Source organism: Podarcis filfolensis (genome assembly GCF_964270895.1).
Source record: "Podarcis filfolensis genome assembly, chromosome: 2".
In the NCBI taxonomy this organism is placed as follows: Eukaryota; Metazoa; Chordata; class Lepidosauria; order Squamata; family Lacertidae; genus Podarcis; species Podarcis filfolensis.
In genome coordinates this window covers 19,675,816-19,694,352 of record NC_139605.1, presented here as the reverse complement: position 1 = coordinate 19,694,352, position 18,537 = coordinate 19,675,816, and the positions used below count along the sequence as shown (strand labels likewise).

The 18,537-nt window shown below is 46.6% G+C and overlaps 1 protein-coding gene across 3 annotated transcripts in view; it reads left to right on the top strand.

Annotated features, from left to right (window-relative positions):
• CAMK1 (calcium/calmodulin dependent protein kinase I) overlaps positions 1 to 18,399 on the top strand; it is a 41,761-nt gene extending 23,362 nt beyond the window's left edge. For all 3 annotated transcript variants that reach the window (XM_083602202.1, XM_083602203.1, XM_083602204.1), the window contains 9 exons: positions 2,723 to 2,797; positions 2,981 to 3,119; positions 9,615 to 9,741; positions 10,312 to 10,387; positions 12,265 to 12,377; positions 12,701 to 12,779; positions 13,955 to 14,042; positions 15,047 to 15,143; positions 16,713 to 18,399. In XM_083602202.1, the coding sequence (XP_083458328.1) occupies positions 2,723 to 2,797; positions 2,981 to 3,119; positions 9,615 to 9,741; positions 10,312 to 10,387; positions 12,265 to 12,377; positions 12,701 to 12,779; positions 13,955 to 14,042; positions 15,047 to 15,143; positions 16,713 to 16,777 (859 nt within the window). In that variant the 3' untranslated portion in view covers positions 16,778 to 18,399. The remainder of the gene's footprint in view (positions 1 to 2,722; positions 2,798 to 2,980; positions 3,120 to 9,614; positions 9,742 to 10,311; positions 10,388 to 12,264; positions 12,378 to 12,700; positions 12,780 to 13,954; positions 14,043 to 15,046; positions 15,144 to 16,712) is intronic.
• The last annotated feature ends 138 nt before the right edge of the window (positions 18,400 to 18,537 follow it).

Here is an 18,537-nt window from a genome sequence, read left to right as displayed (position 1 = left end):
ACCCTTGACCATTAGGTCCAGTCGTGGCCAACTCTGGGGTTGCAGCGCTCATCTCTCTTTATTGGCCGAGGGAGCCGGCGTACAGCTTCCGGGTCATGTGGCCAGCATGACTAAGCCGCTTCTGGCGAACCAGAGCAGCGCACGGAAACGCCATTTACCTTCCCGCCAGAGTGGTACCTATTTATCTACTTGCACTTTGGCGTGCTTTCGAACTGCTAGGTGGGCAGGAGCTGGGACCGAGCAACGGGAGCTCACCCCGTCGCGGGGATTCGAACCGCCGACCTTCTGATTGGCAAGTCCTAGGCTCTGTGGTTTAACCCACAGCGCCACCCACGTCCCTTTCCTTTAATTGCTGCCTTAACGTTGGCTTCTGCCCCTGTGTGATGTTGGGAGGCTTCGATTACTGGTTTCCTTTAATTATTTTCCCATGGGTGGGATTCATCCAAGCTGTTGTGTGCAAGGAAAGAGGTCTGCTTGCACAACAGGAATCCCTGCCCCTCCTCCCCCTTTGTGCCCACCCCCCCTAAAGCTGCTCTGTGGGGAGAACCCCTGAGTAGGTTTAGGGATTGCTTGGAATGGAGGGAATTCTCATTGCACTAATGGACCTTGTTCTATGCATGTAAACCCCACTTACCGCTATGTTGAATTCCACCTCTTTTTTTCTTTTATACCAAATTGCTATACATTATTATTTCAGCGGTGAAGGAGGACGTGGCTTTCCTTTGTCACCAAAAACAATGGCTGCACATTTATATGTGCAGCTCACCCACAATCCCCTATGAATTTTCAAGAGTCTCCCCTCCTGTAGGTTCTTCTTGACTACTACCAGTGACATACAAGTGAGTGACACAGATCGGTACCTTTACAAAATTATTTGTTTTTTAAATCTTTTGAAGCTGAACCACTCATTTTAAGCCCTCTTCAAAACAAAGCTCCACCTAATGCCTGCAAACTGGTCTGCGTGGCAACACCGTGCATTTCTTAAAAAATATAACGCTTCTTTCTTTCTTTCTTTCTTTCTTTCTTTCTTTCTTTCTTTCTTTCTTTCTTTCTTTCTTTCATATATATTTAAATAGCTGTTTCTGGCTTGTGTGCTCATTCTTCCCAGTATGTAATATATATATACAGTGGTACCTTCAGGTTACATACGCTTTGGGTTACAGACTCTGCTAACCCAGAAATAGTACCTCGGGTTAAGAACTTTGCTTCAGGATGAGAACAGAAATTGTGCTCTGGTGGCGCAGCAGGAGGCCCCATTAGCTAAAGTGGTGCTTCAGGTTAAGAACAGTTTCAGGTTAAGAACAGACCTCCGGAACGAATTAAGTACTTAACCTGAGGTACCACTGTATATAGCATTTATTTGACCCTTCCCATATGTTTCTTCAGTCAAGTACTTCACATACATTAGCTCGGGAATCCTTACAACAACCCTGCAGTGTAGATTTTGCTATTATTCCCTTATTGTAGATGTGTGTGTGTGTGTGTGTGTGTGTGTGTGTGTGTGTGTATTTGTGGGGCAGTGGCCTGAGGCTGAAAGCAGTAGTTTGCTTAAGGGCACCTGCTGGGTTCACAGCAGAGGCAAGATTTGATTCTGGGGACTGTTTGTTGCATAGCTCTGTCGCACAGCAACCAGCTTATCACAGGGACATTATCTCTCTGTTTCTCTCTCTTTTAAAGTAGCTTGTCAGCCTGTTCCTCTCAGGCAGCATGAGGAAACCTCTGTTTGGCCTCCCAATATTGTTGGACTACAACTCCTATCATCCCTGACCATTGGCTGTGCTCTCTGGGACTGGTGGAAGTTGGAGTCCAGCAACATACGGAGGGCCAAAAGTGCCCCATCCAAGTTGTACAATGGACACCCTAGAGAGAAAGGGTGTTGCACAGCCAGTGCTGGTTGTGGCCACACTAGCAATAAAATGGGTGGGAGTTGCCACCTGGACCCCCACCCCCTTGGTTTTGAAACGAAGGTACAGGCAACTCCCCACTTGCCTATGATTTATTTGTGTGCAACCGCATACACCCCCGCGAAATAAATAAATAATCTCTCTCAAACTTGGAAGTGGCGGGAGAGAGCTGGAAAGTTTTTGTGGCTCACGAGGAGACCCTTCCCAGAGCCCCAAGAGGATGTCAGTGAGCCAAAGGCCCGAAATAAATGTTTAAAATGCTTTTTTAAAAACCACACACACACACACACACACACACTCTTATGGATTCCAAAATGGCGCAGGGAACTCTCGCTGCTACCCTGATCAACAGCTGTTGGGCAAGAAGCTGTATTGCAGTGGGCTCGGATGTGCTGTTCCTTTCCCCTTTCTGGCGATCTGGAGGCAAAGGGACTGAATAAAAGAAAAAGAGCATGTAAAAACAGGTGTTTAGAGGAGGCACAGGCAAACTCGGCCCTCCAGAAATATTGGGACTACAATTCCCATCATCCCTGACCACCCATCCTGTTAGCTAGGGATGATGGGAGTTGTAGTCTCAAAACATCTGGAGGGCCGAGTTTGCCTATGCCTGGTTTAGAGGATGCTCCCCACATGCTCATATCGTTTATGGGCGGGGCAGGGTGGAAAGTAACCCCCGCATAAGTTGCCTCTGCCATTGGGGTCTGTGAAAATAGCCTTGACCAACAGAGAAGCTGGGAAGCAAGCCTTTCAGGCTATACAAGACAGAGTGATGATATTTCACGGACCTCTTGCTGAAGGAGCTTATCTTTCTCTTGCAGGATCAAGCACCCCAATATTGTGGCTCTGGATGACATCTATGAGAGCGGGGGACATCTCTACCTCATCATGCAGCTGTGAGTTGAAGGCTGGGAATTAGAGGAGTCCCAGCTATGGGCGGCCGGGGGAAGGGGTGAGCCTCTTGGCACAGCCTGGCAGCATTGGTGGAGCTTGTGGGCAGAGCTCACCCTGACCACCCTCTTCCTGAAGGGGTCTCTTGAGGAAAGCAGCCCTACCTGTGTTTTTCCTCCCCAACGTAGGGTCTCAGGCGGGGAGCTCTTTGACAGGATTGTGGAGAAGGGGTTTTACACGGAGCGAGATGCCAGCCAGCTCATCCGGCAGATCCTTGATGCTGTCAAATACCTGCATGACATGGGTATCGTACACCGCGACCTCAAGGTAGGGGCATGTACCTGTGTGGGGATTTCTGTCGTAGCTGCCTCGGGGTTAAGATGTGCATTTGCACAACTGTTTGCTGAAGGCCGGACTAGATAATTCATCCTATTAGCAGTTGCTTGGGTGGCCTTTCCAAAATAAAAATAGCTGGCACTTTCCCTCTGCTGCAGTCTGGACTAGGACCTTGGCATGGCATAGTTTGGGGCGCTTTAATCCTTTGTCTCTTGCTGCTGCTCCAATTTGGATTGGGGGCCCCATGCCCCCCTCTCCATGAGTTGGAAGGAAAGCTTCTGTTTGCCTCCTCCCATCCCATGCCCAGTCTGGACTGGGACCACAGCAGGGGGCAAAGACCCCCTTAAAGGTAAAGGTAAAGGGGCCCCTGACCATTAGGTCCTGTCGTGGCCGACTCTGGGGTTGCGGCGCTCATCTCGCTTTACTGGCCGAGGGAGCCGGCGTACAGCTTCCGGGTCATGTGGCCAGCATGACTAAGCCGCTTCTGGCGAACCAGAGCAGCGCACAGAAATGCCGTTTACCTTCCCGCCGGAGTGGTACCTATTTATCTACTTGCACTTTGATGTGCTTTCGAACTGCTAGGTTGGCAGGAGCAGGGACTGAGCAACGGGAGCTCACCCCGTCGCGGGGATTCGAACCGCGACCTTCTGATCGGCAAGTCCTAGGCTCTGTGGTTTAACCCACAGCGCCACCCGCATCCCAAAGCCTCAGCCGAAGATAGGAGGCACCCCATACCTGCTATTCATTTGCTAGTTGAGGTGAATAGCATCTTGACTAGTCTGGTCCCTAATCTGCTGTAGGTACCTTAAACTAGAAATACAGCTTTTGTATTTAGCAGCCAAGTATTAAGAGCTTACTTCCTCCATTGTCTTGTGGTTTAAGACCTAAACAACATGTGACACCAGTAGTTTTTGATTAGATCTCTTTCCTGTCCCTTGAAAGCAGCCTTGGAGTCAAGGGGGTAAACTGAATTGGGGCTGCAATGAAGAGGAGAGAGATTATAGCCTTCTTCCCCACTTCCATTCATTGATGCAAATCATTCCTCCTCCCCACAAAGTTCTCATAGCTGTGGAGGGGCAAGTGGACACTCATTTATGGTGCCTTTCTCATTTCACCCTGTGAGCCTCTTCTTATTCTGCAGATTTGGGGGCGGTAATACATGATCTTGCTTTCATTACTGTTATTAGGTAAAGGTAAAGGTACCCCTGCCCGTACGGGCCAGTCTTGCCAGACTCTAGGGTTGTGCGCTCATCTCACTCTGTAGGCCGGGAGCCAGCGCTGTCCGCAGACACTTCCGGGTCACGTGGCCAGCGAGCCAGCGCAGCACATGGAACGCCGTTTACCTTCCCGCTGGCAAGCGGCCCCTATTTATCTACTTGAACCCGGGGGTGCTTCCGAACTGCTAGGTTGGCAGGCGCTGGGACCGAACGACGGGAGCGCACCCCGTCGCAGGGATTCGAACCGCCGACCATGCGATCGGCAAGTCCTAGGCGCTGAGGTTTTTCCCACAGTGCCACCCGCGTCCCATTACTGTTATTACCTGCCTGTAAATGTTTTCGGGGGACTGTCGGTGTGTATCCCGTAACGTCCTGCTGATATCCTGTAACTTCTTATGCCACAAATTTCCTGGGCTTTATTCTTTCCCTCTTTTCTTGCCCCATAGCACAGGATTGCCCCTCCAGATGGCAATAGCGTGGCAACGCCAGGGAAGTGTTGCATAACAATTTACAAAGCAGGATGATGTATGGATGGTCCGGTATGAATCCACTGTTATTTTGTCAGTGACATATTTCAGAATACAACACCCCACAACACACACACACACACACACACACACACACACACACACACAGGGCCCTGTGTTCAAGAGCAACTTCAGGAAGCTATGTGGAGAGAGTGCTTTTGTACCAGAGAACTGGTACAAGGTGGGATTAAACTCCCAATCTCTGCTGAGAAAAACATTAGGAGAGTCCCCACTACTTTCACAACATGTTGATTTTGTCCCTTAGAGAAGTTCTGATTCTGGAATAACTGGTCCCGTGGCCGTGGTGGAAATGGTTCTGTGCCCTCAAAGTTGAAGACAGGATACAAGTTGATAATCAACATGCAGAGACAATGGAGAGCCGTTTAAGTAGTCAAAAATAGCATAGGAAAAACCCCAAAGGAAAAAGACTTACATAAAAAAGGGAGTTCTTCTTTAGGCCAATTCTGAATGCCTCAGATTGAAGGTGGGTGAGTTAAGAGTGGACAGTATTAAAAAGAGAACAGGACACAGTGGGAATATTAGAAACAATTGGATAATTATAATCCATGGATTTTAAATCTGTAGAAAGAATTCTATGGAAAGGGAGTGCAGGGTGTGGTGGTTTTCCAAGTCAAAGGAACAGTGGGAACAGTGACCACAACACCATCAAATTCAATATATGGGTGGGAAATTGCCTAGAAAATGCAACACAGGCACATTTAATTTTGGGCCTGGGCATCTATTGCAGCCCGATGATTTAGGCTGGCACTGTTTTGAACGAAACTGCCCCAATAGTTGATTGCTCTTTTTGATGTGCTTTGATTTCCCTGTGAGCTTGGCAACTGTGTGCTTACATATGTACATAGATACTGCTGTTCGCCTAATTTTATTTTACGGAATGGACGGCACAGTTTCGCTTCATATTTTCTTCCAGAAGTCGGGTCACAAACACGGTTCGTGGCTCAATTGAGGAAGTCTCCTTCCTGACCTTACTTGCTGTTTGGCCTTTTGAGGCTGAACCACCATATGTTGTTGCTAGCTCCACCTATGAAAAATACAAATCGGGATGTTGTTGCCGCTAGCGAGCGGGGAGGAGAGAATGGCTCGTTTCACCTCGGCTGGCTCAGGACAAAGAGAGAACAATTCTTCCCAGTATAGCACTCCTTGGATCATTCAGCAAAAGAGGGAAGAGCAACAAGTTTGGTGGCTGTTCATCTCTGTGCTCCAGCACCTTGCTGTACTCTGTCCTACACTCCGCCTAATGCTAGGGCAGGCCCTGTGGAGAATTCTAGGGTGCGTGCTCAGTTCTTGCACTATGCCTGTCTGGACCTCATTGAAGCTCCAAATGAACTGTGCATTAGAACACCATCTGTACTGCCCAATGGCTGCATGGTGTTACAAGGGAAGGCTGGCAGTGCCAAACAAGCCAACTTTCATAGAAGCTGATTTGCCATTACTGATCTCATTTAGTAACCTCTCCTAGCCCTCTGCCAGTCTGTGCAGCAGATTTTGACCAACTGCCTTATTACAAACTTTCCGGTTTTGCACGTTTCTGTGTCTTGGGAAAATGGATGGGCTGCTTTTTTCCTGTAGTAAGATGGAGCTGTTCCGCCTGGCCTTTGGTTTGGACTCAGTCTGACCCTTATGTTTCCCTCTCCTTATGGTTTCGATTTATGGGCTACTACTAAAATGAGGCTGCAATTTAAACTGCATTTTAACCTGTATTTTAAATTGTGGTTTTTTTCCCTATTATGTTTTTACTGTAATTTTACTGGTGTTGGCTGCCCTGAGCCTGGCTCTGGCCGGGGAGGGCGGGGTATAAATAATTTATTATTATTATTATTATTATTATTATTATTATTATTATTATTATTATTATTATTATAGTGTGCATGCTATTGATGATAGAACTTGGAAAGCTTGCACACTGCTTTGTCACATTTGGTTGGCCTCTACTGCCTTAGTACAGATCTACTGAGAACCATTTTTCCCCCTGTTGGGTGATGAATTCAATGCATCTGTGTTCTTTTGGCCATGGACCACAACCACATCCTCACATGTCTCAAAGTGAACATTTGCTTCTCCCATTGCTTGCCCACTTGGATTAGCGCATGGGTTTTGGAACTGAAACTTAGATGTCTCATAAGAGCTTAGGAAGAACCTGATGCATCAGGCCAATGGCCCATCTTGTTCACCATCTTGTCTTCACCATGGCCAACCAGATATCTGTGGCAAACCCATAAGCCAGACTAACAAAGGCACTGTTTCTTTCTGAAGTTTCCAACAATAATAATAATAATAAATTTTTATTTATATCCCGCCCTCCCCAGCCGAAGCCGGGCTCAGGGCGGCTAACAACAATAAAATAATACAACATTCTGAAATCATTTCATTATAAAATTAATTCAAATCAAATTGATGGCAATCATTGGGCTAGAGTTCTGTGAAGATTGCCAAAGGAGGGAGTCAGGCTGTGCCCTGGCCAAAGGCTTGGTGGAACAGCTCTGTCTTGCAGGCCCTGTGGAAAGATGTCAAGTCCCGCAGGGCCCTAGTCTCTTGTGGCAGAGCGTTCCACCAGATCGGAGCCACAGCCAAAAAAGCCCTGGCTCTAGTTGAGGCCAGCCTAACCTCTCTGTGGCCTGGGACCTCCAAGATATTTTTGTGTGAAGACCGTAAGGTCCTCCGTGGGACATACCAGGAGAGGCGGTCCTGTAGGTACGAGGGTCCTAGGCCGTATAGGGCTTTAAAGGTTAAAACCAGCACCTTAAACCTGATCCTGTACTTCTGTACAACTGCTATCCAGAAGCATTACTGCCTCCAGCCATCATCTTCTCAGCTTTCTATTTTGGTTTGGGCTTCCATTTCAGCATCTATGCATCATGAACTCTGTGTTCTAGGCCAGTCGAGATTTTTGGGGAAGCTATCCCCAAACCTGATGTCCTGCAAACTGGACAAATCAATACAACCACTTGAGCAGCCGCTGAGTTCTAATGAAGTACAGAAGGTGTACTAACTTAAAAACCCAACAATAGCACACAGCTCAGATGACTGTTTTCCACAGGGCAAGGCTGGCTTTGCTGTGTAGCAGTTGCTTTGAACGGGAGATTACAAAACGGATGACGTTTTTTGGCCTTCAAACCCTATCCCTGTACAGCACTTAAATATCAATGGCTGGCACAACTACAAGGATGTAACCACAAAGGATTAGATAAGAATTAGCTCACAGAACCAAAACAGGCGGAGATTTTTTCAACCTGCAAAACAGGTCCAAATGCCCAAAGGAAACGGATAAGGATGGTATTTATAATAAGGGTGGTATTCTGCTAAAAGACAAATTTTATCAGATGGCAACTTGGCACCGTTTCACACTCAAATGCGAGTCTATGAAGTGGCTTCTCATATGCTGCTCTGTACTAAATAAATAATAGTAAATAATAATATATTTTTTTATTTATACCCCGCCCTCCCCGGCCAGAACTGGGCTCAGGGCGGCTAACACCAATAAAATTACAATAAAACGTAATAGAAAAAGAAAAGAAAATAATAGATATTTAAGAAAAATTAAAATACGGGATAAAATATGGGTTAAAATACGGGTTAAAATACAATTTTAAATGCAGCCTCATTTTAGGTCATAGCACTTAGTCTGGAATTATTTTACATAACTTGATAGCCTGGACTGTTCCAGCTCTCTCTTGTAGAAACGATGTTTTCTTAGCTGCTTCTTTTTGAGTGGTAAAAGCTTTCAGGCAATAAGGTAGAAACATCTAGCTTTGGCATTTAGATGTTTTTGTTGCTTGGCCTAACCTCTGAGGTTTCCCCTCCAGCTTTGCTTTACATCATAATTGCTAATTCCACTTTGAGCAGTAAGATTTCAAGAATCTCAAGTCTAGTGGTTGTGGCAATTGGCAGGCATTTAACATTACACACTTACAATTTAACTATTGCAGCTTGACCTCTTCCCCTTCCCTCAGGGAAATTTAGTTCTGTGAGGGGCTAATGAGCTCCAGGAGAAAAAGAATTAGTATCTTAAATAATGTCTTGTGTAATGTCCCCCCCCCAAAAAAAATTATGTTTACCTTATTGCGATAAGTCTACCTTTAATCAGCTTTTAGAAATAAGTTTAACAGATCAATCCATGCATTTCGTATGCACATTTGATTTACTTATGTCCATAGAATAGAACTGTAGAGTTGGAAGGGACCCTGACGGTCATCTAGTCCAACCCCCTGCAATTTCAGGAATCTCAGCTAAAGCATCCATGACAGATGGCCATCCAACCACTGCTTAAAAACCTCCAGTGGAGGACAGTTCCATGTTCTTTTCTGGACCAAGCTTGTCTTGATTATTTGGTTTTGTGTGGGGTTCTTTCTTAAGATGCTTATAATGGTCTTTTCTCCCTCCTGCCTGGATAAATTCTTTCTGCATTCCACCATGCTACCTGAACTGTCCCAACTGGCCATTATAAGAACTGCACTTTAACAGCTGGTGCCTGAGTTTGGTTGTTTTCCTCTACCCTCCTCATCCCTTTCCCCTTTTGTGTTGTGTCTTTTTAGACTGTAAGCATAGAGGGCAGGAACTGTCTTGTTTTTTACTGTTCTGTAAGCCACACTAAGAGCCTTTTTCTTCTGTTGCTGAAGGACAGGATTAAAAAATATATATGCTTTAAATAAATTGTTACTTGGAGCTCTAGTCTGACGGTATTTATCTCCCTCTTTCCTCCCTGCTCTCTGCCCTTTTAGCCCGAAAACCTGCTGTATTACAGTCTGGATGAAGATTCCAAGATCATGATTAGCGACTTTGGGCTGTCAAAGATAGAAGGCTCAGGAAGTGTTATGTCTACGGCATGTGGGACTCCAGGTTATGTGGGTGAGCTAAAGAGGTTTCTTATTCCACCACCACCACCCCGCCCCAATTGAGAAGAGTGGATCTGGCTGACAAAGAAAATCACTGCATGCCCTGAGGGGGTTTTTATGAGGAGGTGGGGCTACATTTTGCCTCCAGCTTGCCTGACAGGAGGGGCGTATTAAGTGCCTTTCTAAATATGGATAGCACTTCAGTGTAGGAAAAAGCATGTAAAGCCAGTGTACAGTGGTACCTCAGGTTACATACGCTTCAGGTTACATACGCTTCAGGTTACAGACTCCACTAACTCAGAAATAGTGCTTCATGTTAAGAACTTTGCTTCAGGATGAGAACAGAAATTGTGCTCCAGCGGCGCGGTGGCAGCGGGAGGCCCCATTAGCTAAAGTGGTGCTTCAGGTTAAGAACAGTTTCAGGTTAAGAATGGACCTCCGGAAAGAATTAAGTACTTAACCCGAGGTACCACTGTACAAGGGTTGCATTTCCCCATCTGTCCCCAAACGACATTTGGGCAACAGGGAATTTCCATCTCTAATGGTCACTTTCTTCTTCTTTCCCCCCTTGGGTCTGGTCCAGCTCCTGAGGTGTTGGCACAGAAGCCTTACAGCAAAGCGGTGGATTGCTGGTCTATTGGAGTCATCGCTTACATCTTGTACGTACTGAGTTGAATTGAGATGGCGGTGGGCCTGGAGCCAGATGCCCTGCCTCCTATCGCTCCTGAATTCACATATGCAAAGGGAGTCCTAGTCAGCTAAACACTGGACACTCCCTTCCACTCTTCTCCTTCCACGGTGCTTCTGGCACCACACAGCTACTTTTGCCCATTCATTTCTCCTTTATGGACAGCTTGAAAAGTTTCATAATATTGTCCCCCACCAAGGCCCACAACTCAACCACCGGAGCCACCTTTAACCCTTTACCGCCCACAGAGCTGGTACATCCTCTCTTGGGGATTATTACTGTATTTATCCGTGTACGACACGCCCCATGTATTTTTGGAGACTCGAAATTTAGAAATGGGTGTGTGTGTGATTGTCCAGAGTTGCTGAGCTGTCGATAGGGGGAATGCCCAGAGTTTCGGAGCTTTTTTGGGGGGGGGGAATGCTGAAAATCTATCGCCAGACTGTCCAACGCTGCAACGCTTGCACGTCGCATAACCCAACAATTGCCTGCCCGATCGCTGCAAGCAGCCGCCATTTGCCCGCCCAATTGCCACAACAGCAGCCAATCAACAGCAGCCCTTGCCGCACCCACCAATCACCCGCAGAATCACCACTCACAATCTCCTACTCGCAGAAGCAACAAATCCCCCGTCACCACTCTGCACTACCCATGTATAAGATGACCCCAAATTTTTGACCCTGTTTTATCAGAAGAAACCCTTGACTTATACATGGAAAAGTACGGTACTTCATTCCGGCTACAAAACACATTTCTGCATCTTTAATTAAAAATGGGGTTAGGAGTAATTCACCGATGCTTGAGGCAGTGGCTTTTTGCCAGTTCCGGGAGGTATGTTCACCAGATCTACATTTCCTACTTAAAATTGGGGGGATTGTAATTCAAGTTGTACACCTGCTTCTACACTTCCTGGATCTCCTTAGCTCAAATAATGTGATCCTCAGATGAAGGCTGGTATATCATTTATTATTATTAATAATGATGATGATGATATCATCATCAACATAGGTTTGTAAATGTGCTTTTTGAAAGAAGACACATTTAAAATACATATTTAAATGTACACATTTTCGTGCAGACTTTTCATTTTTTAAAAGTCGGTTGGAAATGGGCTGGAATGGACTTATGGGTAAACACACATGCAAATGACATGAAAACAAACTGGTTTGCCCATCGCTACTGTGTAAGAAGATTGGTCAGTGAGTGGCTTAGGAGGTGCATCAAGCAACAGGTTCACTTGGTGCCTCGGTGTCTCCAGGAGAGGGCACGCCACCACCCAAATGAAACAGCTCCGCCTCCCTCTTTCGGCAACTATTATTTATTTATTAAATTTCTATTCCGCCCTTCATCCGAAGATCACAGGGTGGTTGACAACAGAAAAGCACAAAAAAAGAGAGATGCCGTTGTAAAACAAACAAAAACGGTTCAACTGTTGTTATCAGGGCCAGGCAAAGACGTTTTGGCACCTGAGGTGGACACAGAAATGGCTCCCCCTCTCTCCGCCAGGGAACAAGGGGTCAGGGGAGATCAACTTCAGGAAAATGGAGGGGAAGAAAAGATCAATTTTGGGCTCTGCAGCCCAGGTGAATCTTGCCACCTGAGGTGGTTGCCTCACCTTGCCTCATAGGTGGGCCGGCCCTGACAATGATTCTACCCTTCTAATCCCCTGGTCAGGAAGTAACCTGTCTTTTTTCTTCCTCTCTCCCCTCGCTTTCCAGTCCATTTACCTCAGTTCCCCACATTCTTTTGCTCCTTCACAGCCTATACATTTATTTCCAACTCTCCCCGTTGTATATTGCCATGCCTTCTGAGTGTCACACATGCCCTGTCCCCACTTTCTCCCCTCAGACTGTGTGGCTATCCCCCCTTCTACGATGAGAACGACACAAAGCTCTTTGAGCAGATCCTGAAGGCCGAATATGAATTTGACTCCCCCTACTGGGACGACATATCAGAATCAGGTGAGGGAAGGAAATGGTGGCCGTCTGAATGCCAGTGCTAGAACCAAGGCACATATTATGTATATTTGTTGTGGTTTTTTTTAACTGCTGATTTGATAAAATTTATTGCTTGCTTTTTCAGTATTTTCTTGCAGGTATTTTAGATCGCTTTATCTAAACAGCTTAGTGGGCTTTTAAAAAAACAAATAAATTGGTAGATAACTCTAATTAAAAATAATAATAAATGGAATCAAGTGGATCTGTGCTGTGGGAGGAGGCCAGTGGCACCGCTCACTGGCTTGCTTGCTAACTCAGGCCCTCATTCACTTCCTTTCTCCTCTCAGCCAAAGATTTCATCCAGCATTTAATGGAGAGGGACCCTAAGAAACGCTTCACCTGTGAGCAGGCACTACAACACCCGTGGTAAGAAGGAATCTGTACCCCATCATCCATTTAGCTGGCTTTGAGAAAGCTGGGGGATCTCTTGGCTCCTGTTGACCAGTTGTAAAAGGCAAGTAAGGGGGAGACCAGCCTGGCCAGAGAAGGAGCACCTGCAGGAAGTTTGCTTTTTCCTTCCTCCTCCCTGTCCGAAAGATCATTAAGCTCCAGCTGCCCAGTGCCCTGGGACTGCGGGAGCAGGAAGAAAGGGCATGTTGGCTGCCATTCATTGGCCAAAGGAACAAGGGGTGCCAATTGCAATTTGAGCAGGAATACTAGCAAAGAAGATGAGCCTGGTCTGAACTGGATGTAAATGTCCTTTTATAGCTCACCATTTTATTCTGGCGTTGGAGAACCGATCTCTCCCCTGTGCCTTTTCCCTCCACTCGCCTTTCCTGGTGTGTCATTTCTTTTCAGTTTGCAAGTCTGATGGTAGGACTTCTCTCCCTCCCTCCTAATTGATGGGAGACGATCATTGTCTCTGAAAGGTGGCATTAAAAAAAAATACAATGGAAGAAAGCACGAATATAATGCTGCGATCTTTGCACCCACTTGAGAGTAAGCCTCTCATTGTACAGTGGTACCTTGGTTTAAGAACAGCTTAGTTTATGAACAACTTAGATTAAGAATGCTGCAAACCCGGAAGGTGTTTTGGTTTGTGAACTTTGCCTTGGAATAAGAACATGTTCCGCTTCCTGTTGAGTGCGTTCCATTTGTAAATTGAGTCCCCCGCTGCTATGGGAAAGCAGGCCTTGGTTTAAGAACGGACTTCCGCAATGGATTAAGTTCGTAAACAAAAGTACCACTGTACTCCCATCGTACCTGATGAGATTTGTAGCCCCAAATATCTGGATGGCATTGGTTTGGAGAAGGCTGACCTGCAGGCTTTCAGAGTTGGCACCAGGTGAACTGATTGGAACGGGAATTCCCTTAGGTCCTGTTCTTATTAGGAACTCACATCGCCTGGAATGGTGCAGGCATCTATTGGTATTTCAATGCTTTGTATAGATGCCTTGTATAGATGTTGATCTTGGGGTCCTGGTGGGTTGACATGGTGAAAGATGGTCCTTTTTAAGTATAGGGGTCCCGGACCGTAGAAGGCTTTAAAGGCCAAAGGCACTCCTATGGGGCGTGTTAATAAGAAACAATCTTCCTTCCAGGATTGCTGGAGACACTGCACTAGATAAGAACATCCACCAGTCAGTCAGTGAGCAGATCAAAAAGAATTTTGCCAAGAGCAAGTGGAAGGTAAGGGCATGTCCTGCAGAGAAGCAGTCGGTGGGTGCTTTTACCCACAAACCTTAAATCTGTCGCTGCTCAAATGTGTCCCTGCAATGTGAATGCAAAGCCTTTGTCCGCCAGAATATATGTTTGTTCTTTGCCTTAGTATAACCTTTACCAATGATATTCACTTGTAGCATGTGAGAGTCTCTTGCATATTTTTAGTATTTAATATACAGTTGTATGGATAGATACATAAGGGACGTGGGTGGCGCTGTGGGTTAAACCACGGAGCCTAGGGTTTGCCGATCAGAAGGTTGGCAGTTCGAATCCCCATGACGGGGTGAGCTCACGTTGTTCGGTCCCTTTACCTTTTACCTGTATGGATAGGGTTTTTTTGTATTATTGATTTTATGATTATTTCTAACTGTTCCTGCTAAGTTTTTTGGGGGGGAATCGTTACACTTACTGTTCATTTGCTATGTTGTGAACTTTGGCGCAATTTTGTGGAACTGTGGCATACAAATTAAGCAGATGGGGATGATAACCTCCCTCAAAATCTCCTAGGAACTCCAATTTGTTGAAGCTGTTTAGAATTTTGTTTTGAGATTCCTATCTATCCCCATCCCAGGAATGCCCTGGAGAAAGGAAGCAACTTATTGAACTAATTTAGGTCCATGGTGCAAATATACTTTTATAGTGAACACAGCTGAGAATAGATATTTGCAGTCTCGAGTTTCCTTGGTGCCAACAGCTAGGGAAAAGAAGAAAGGCTTTCATTTTCTGTTTGTCTCATTTGCCACACAGGCTGCACACAAACCATACATTTAAAGACGTGACTCCCCCCACCCCAATAATTCTGGGAAGTGCAGTTTAACCCCACACAGAGCTACAAATCCCAGCAGCCGTAAACTACAGTTCCCAGGATTCTTTGGGGGAAATGATGTGCTTTAAGGGACTGGGGTGTACATCTCTCCCATCTTTGACAGCAATCTGCTTTTCTTTTTTTCTTTCTTTTTTGTCCTACACAGCAAGCCTTCAACGCAACTGCTGTGGTCAGGCATATGAGGAAGCTACAGCTTGGGACCAGCCAAGATGGGCCGGGTCAAGCCATGCAGGAGAGCAATGGTGAGAGGCTGGGAATGGCCTTTGGTGCTGCAGGGTATTCCCCTCCATGTACTGTGGTGACACCAGTGTAGAGCCGAAACAGATTTTCTCCTCAAGACCTTTGTTGGTGAATCTTGATATTCACTATTGGCTGGTGGTTATATTTGTGTTTGGTATTTGCCAAGGTTTGATCTTACTATTTGATCCCCCCTCCCTGGATACACTGACAAATCCTAGGCATTTGAATTCTGAGGTAAAATTTCGCCTCAGTGTTGACATTCTGCATTTGGAACTCGAATGGCTAAATTGAAAGCAGTGAGTGATGTCAAGTTAAATACACATGAAAGCTTGTATCCCTTTGACCCCAATCTCATCCCCGCCTTATTGTTAACAAACACACTTTCTCCAAATCTTGAGGATTTCCTCTCCTCTTTTTCCATTTATTATTTGGGACAGAATGGCAGCAAATTGGTATAAATGGTTGTAAGGGCTAGCAGTTCCAAAGGCGCATGACCTGTATTCAGGCATATGCTGTTCTGTGGCCTCACGAACTGGCTATGCATCAGCAGCTCCCCTCACAGTTGCTTCTCTGTGATACCCTCACACTTGACTTAATGTTCCCTCCCTCACCCTTTGTAAGGTTTTATTCCAGTGTTGCGGATCCTTTGGACACCCTTTGGACGTTTTTCCAGACTACAACTCCCATCATCCCTAGCTACTGGCTGGGGCTGATGGGAGTTGCAGTCCAGCACCTGAAAGACTACAAGTTCCCTGTCCTTGTAACTCCCACTGTCTTTTCCCGCCATTTATAGCTTCTGCCATCTAGTGATGGCAATGTCAGAAAACGGGAAAAGGCAACTCCCATTTCCTTCCTAGTGCCCCTGAAAACTCACTCCTGTTCGCTTTGTCCAGGGAGCCACTGCCTGGCCTTTCCTGAGCTAGGAAATAAGGAAAATGTTTTGTTGCTCCACCAATTACTGTTGTCCAAAATTCAGCAAATTTAGTATTTGTCTGGGAAGGATGGGTGGGATTGTGGAGAAGGAATGGGGGGATTTGGGAGTAGGATGTGGGTGAAGGAGGATGTTACAGCTTGTTTTGAAACTAAACTGTATTTTCCCCTGTGTGTGTGTGTGCTTTATATCAAAATTAAACACGTTAACTGCTTTCCACACTTCTTTTTATTTAAAAAAAGTTTACATGCTTTGAACACAATATGCACACACTTAAATTGGGTATATTGATTAACCTTTTGGGGGCAGTTCCCCCCCCCTTCGCTTCACCTTGCAGTTTGGCCAGAGTCAATGAGAAGCCATTTGGGTGGCATGGCAGTAGCAACTTAGGCATGGTCTGTTAGGGATTCCCTTTACGACTGCTGAAAAATGAGGTTTTCCTCACAGCTGGGATTCCCTGTAAACACAAAAGTATTAAGGTGCTATATATAACCCTAGTGCAAAAGCCTATCCTTTGTAGTATGCTGACCAGAAGACAGTGGCTAGGCAGCTTTGCCTTGCTGACTTTGTGCTGTGTTTGTTGTGTTGTGTTTGTAGTACCAGTTAACCCAGTCCTGACAGTCCCTTTTCTCTTCGGCAGGCTCAGCTTCCAGTAGCAGCGAGGAATCCTTGGGGAATGGTTCTCACCGTCAGGTGCGGGACTGAACGTTCCCCAGTGGACAGAGGACACAGATGGCGGTGCCAGGATCAACCCACTGTGGGGCGGGTGGCCAAAGCCCCTCTCTGCTGTGCTACGTGGAGCCAGGGAAGGGTCTGGGACTGCCCCACACCCCTCCCAATTAAGTGTGGCTGAGCCCCACCACAGGGAAAGCTTCCCTTGCTAAGCCACGCCCTCCTGAACCTGGACATGGGGCCTGATCCTTCATAAGCCACACACTTCTCTGAAGATGCTTCTTCTTCTTCTTTTCCTTCTTCTTCTCTCTCTAACACAGAGCAGCCAAATGCTGGCCGCAGCCAGCCAGCTCTGTCTGTGCCCTATGCTGACCCCCTACCCAAGCTGACAATGTCGTCGTCCTCCTTGCCCAATCATGTGGTGTTGTCTAGGAAAGACCACACAGTGGTCTGCTCAGGCCCTCTGCAGCAGCTGTCAAGGTGGAGCTTGAGGATGCCTCACCCCTAACCAAGTCCCCTACTCAAATCATATCACCTCCAGCCAACAAGCAGGTTCACAAAGCGCGAGCCTGCAGCGCTTATAACTCTAGATCACCCTAATCATGTCACGAAGGAAAACAAAAGCTGCTTGTGGACCCTTCACAATTTGATCTTGAGAAGTGCATTTCCGCTGTTGAGAAACGTGAAGGTAGATTGGCAGGCCGTTTCAATCTTCTGGTGTCACTTGGCTGTCTGTGGGCAAGGACACGTTATTTTTTAAGAGTGGTGGTTTGATAGAACCACAGCTACCCTTGACACAGATGTACGTTTTAAATATATATATATATATCCAGGCATAGGTGGGAGAGAAACAGTTTAGTTCCGGTTGAACTATGGGGAAAAGGGAACTGTGTTTGGGTACCTTGTCAGCTACTGCCCACGGCCCATACCGTACCATCGGCCTCCAGAGCAACCCTGCAGCTGTTTTTAAAATGCTTTGTGTTTTGTATTTTTCTTTTTGCGGGGGGTGGGGGTGGGTCAGGGAAGAAGGAGCGCGCTTGCAGAGATACACGTATGCCTCTTGTTTTTCTAAAACGACGCTGAACCTTGGGGCAGCCTGTCTGGAGTAGAAGGGGGAAGGCAAGATTGAGCGGTTGTTGAAACATCGTTTCGGCACGGGAAGCAACTCGCCGATGCAGGATTCGGCTTGTTGGGCCGTTTGCAACGCCAGTTGCCAAAAAGGGAAGCTCACACCATAGACGACGCTCCCACTGAGGCAGCCCTTGAAGTGCGGGGTCTGTCTTCATCCAAGCTGGCCTTTGCACCACCCAACTGGCAGAACTAGGATTCTTCCCACTGTGTATAGAGTCCAGGCTTCCCCAACCTGGTGCCTTCCAGATGTTTTGGACGACAACTCCCATCCAGCACAGCCAATGTCTAGGGGGTCATGGGAGTTCTGTAGTCAACGTTCTCCAACAATGTTTGGGGAAGCACCAGGTTAGAGAAGACTGGCTTGGTCCCCTTCCCTTCCTGCTTTCCTGCCTGCTCTTGACGCTCACAGCTCCACATTTTGCGCCCATGTTCTCTCTGTCTCTGCACTCTCTTGGTTCAAGAGGACTTTCTAACTCGAAGTTTCTATTTTGTTGCTTGTTCTTGTATTAAAAAGGAAGAAAGCGCACATGTCTTCATCTACCCTATCTGCGGGCAAAGGGGTGGGGGAAAAGAAGGGAGCGGCCGCTGATGCCCCCTCACCCAGCAACCAACCGAGGGGGGGGGCGGGTCTGCACACACCCGGTAGTGTCTAGATCTGTTTC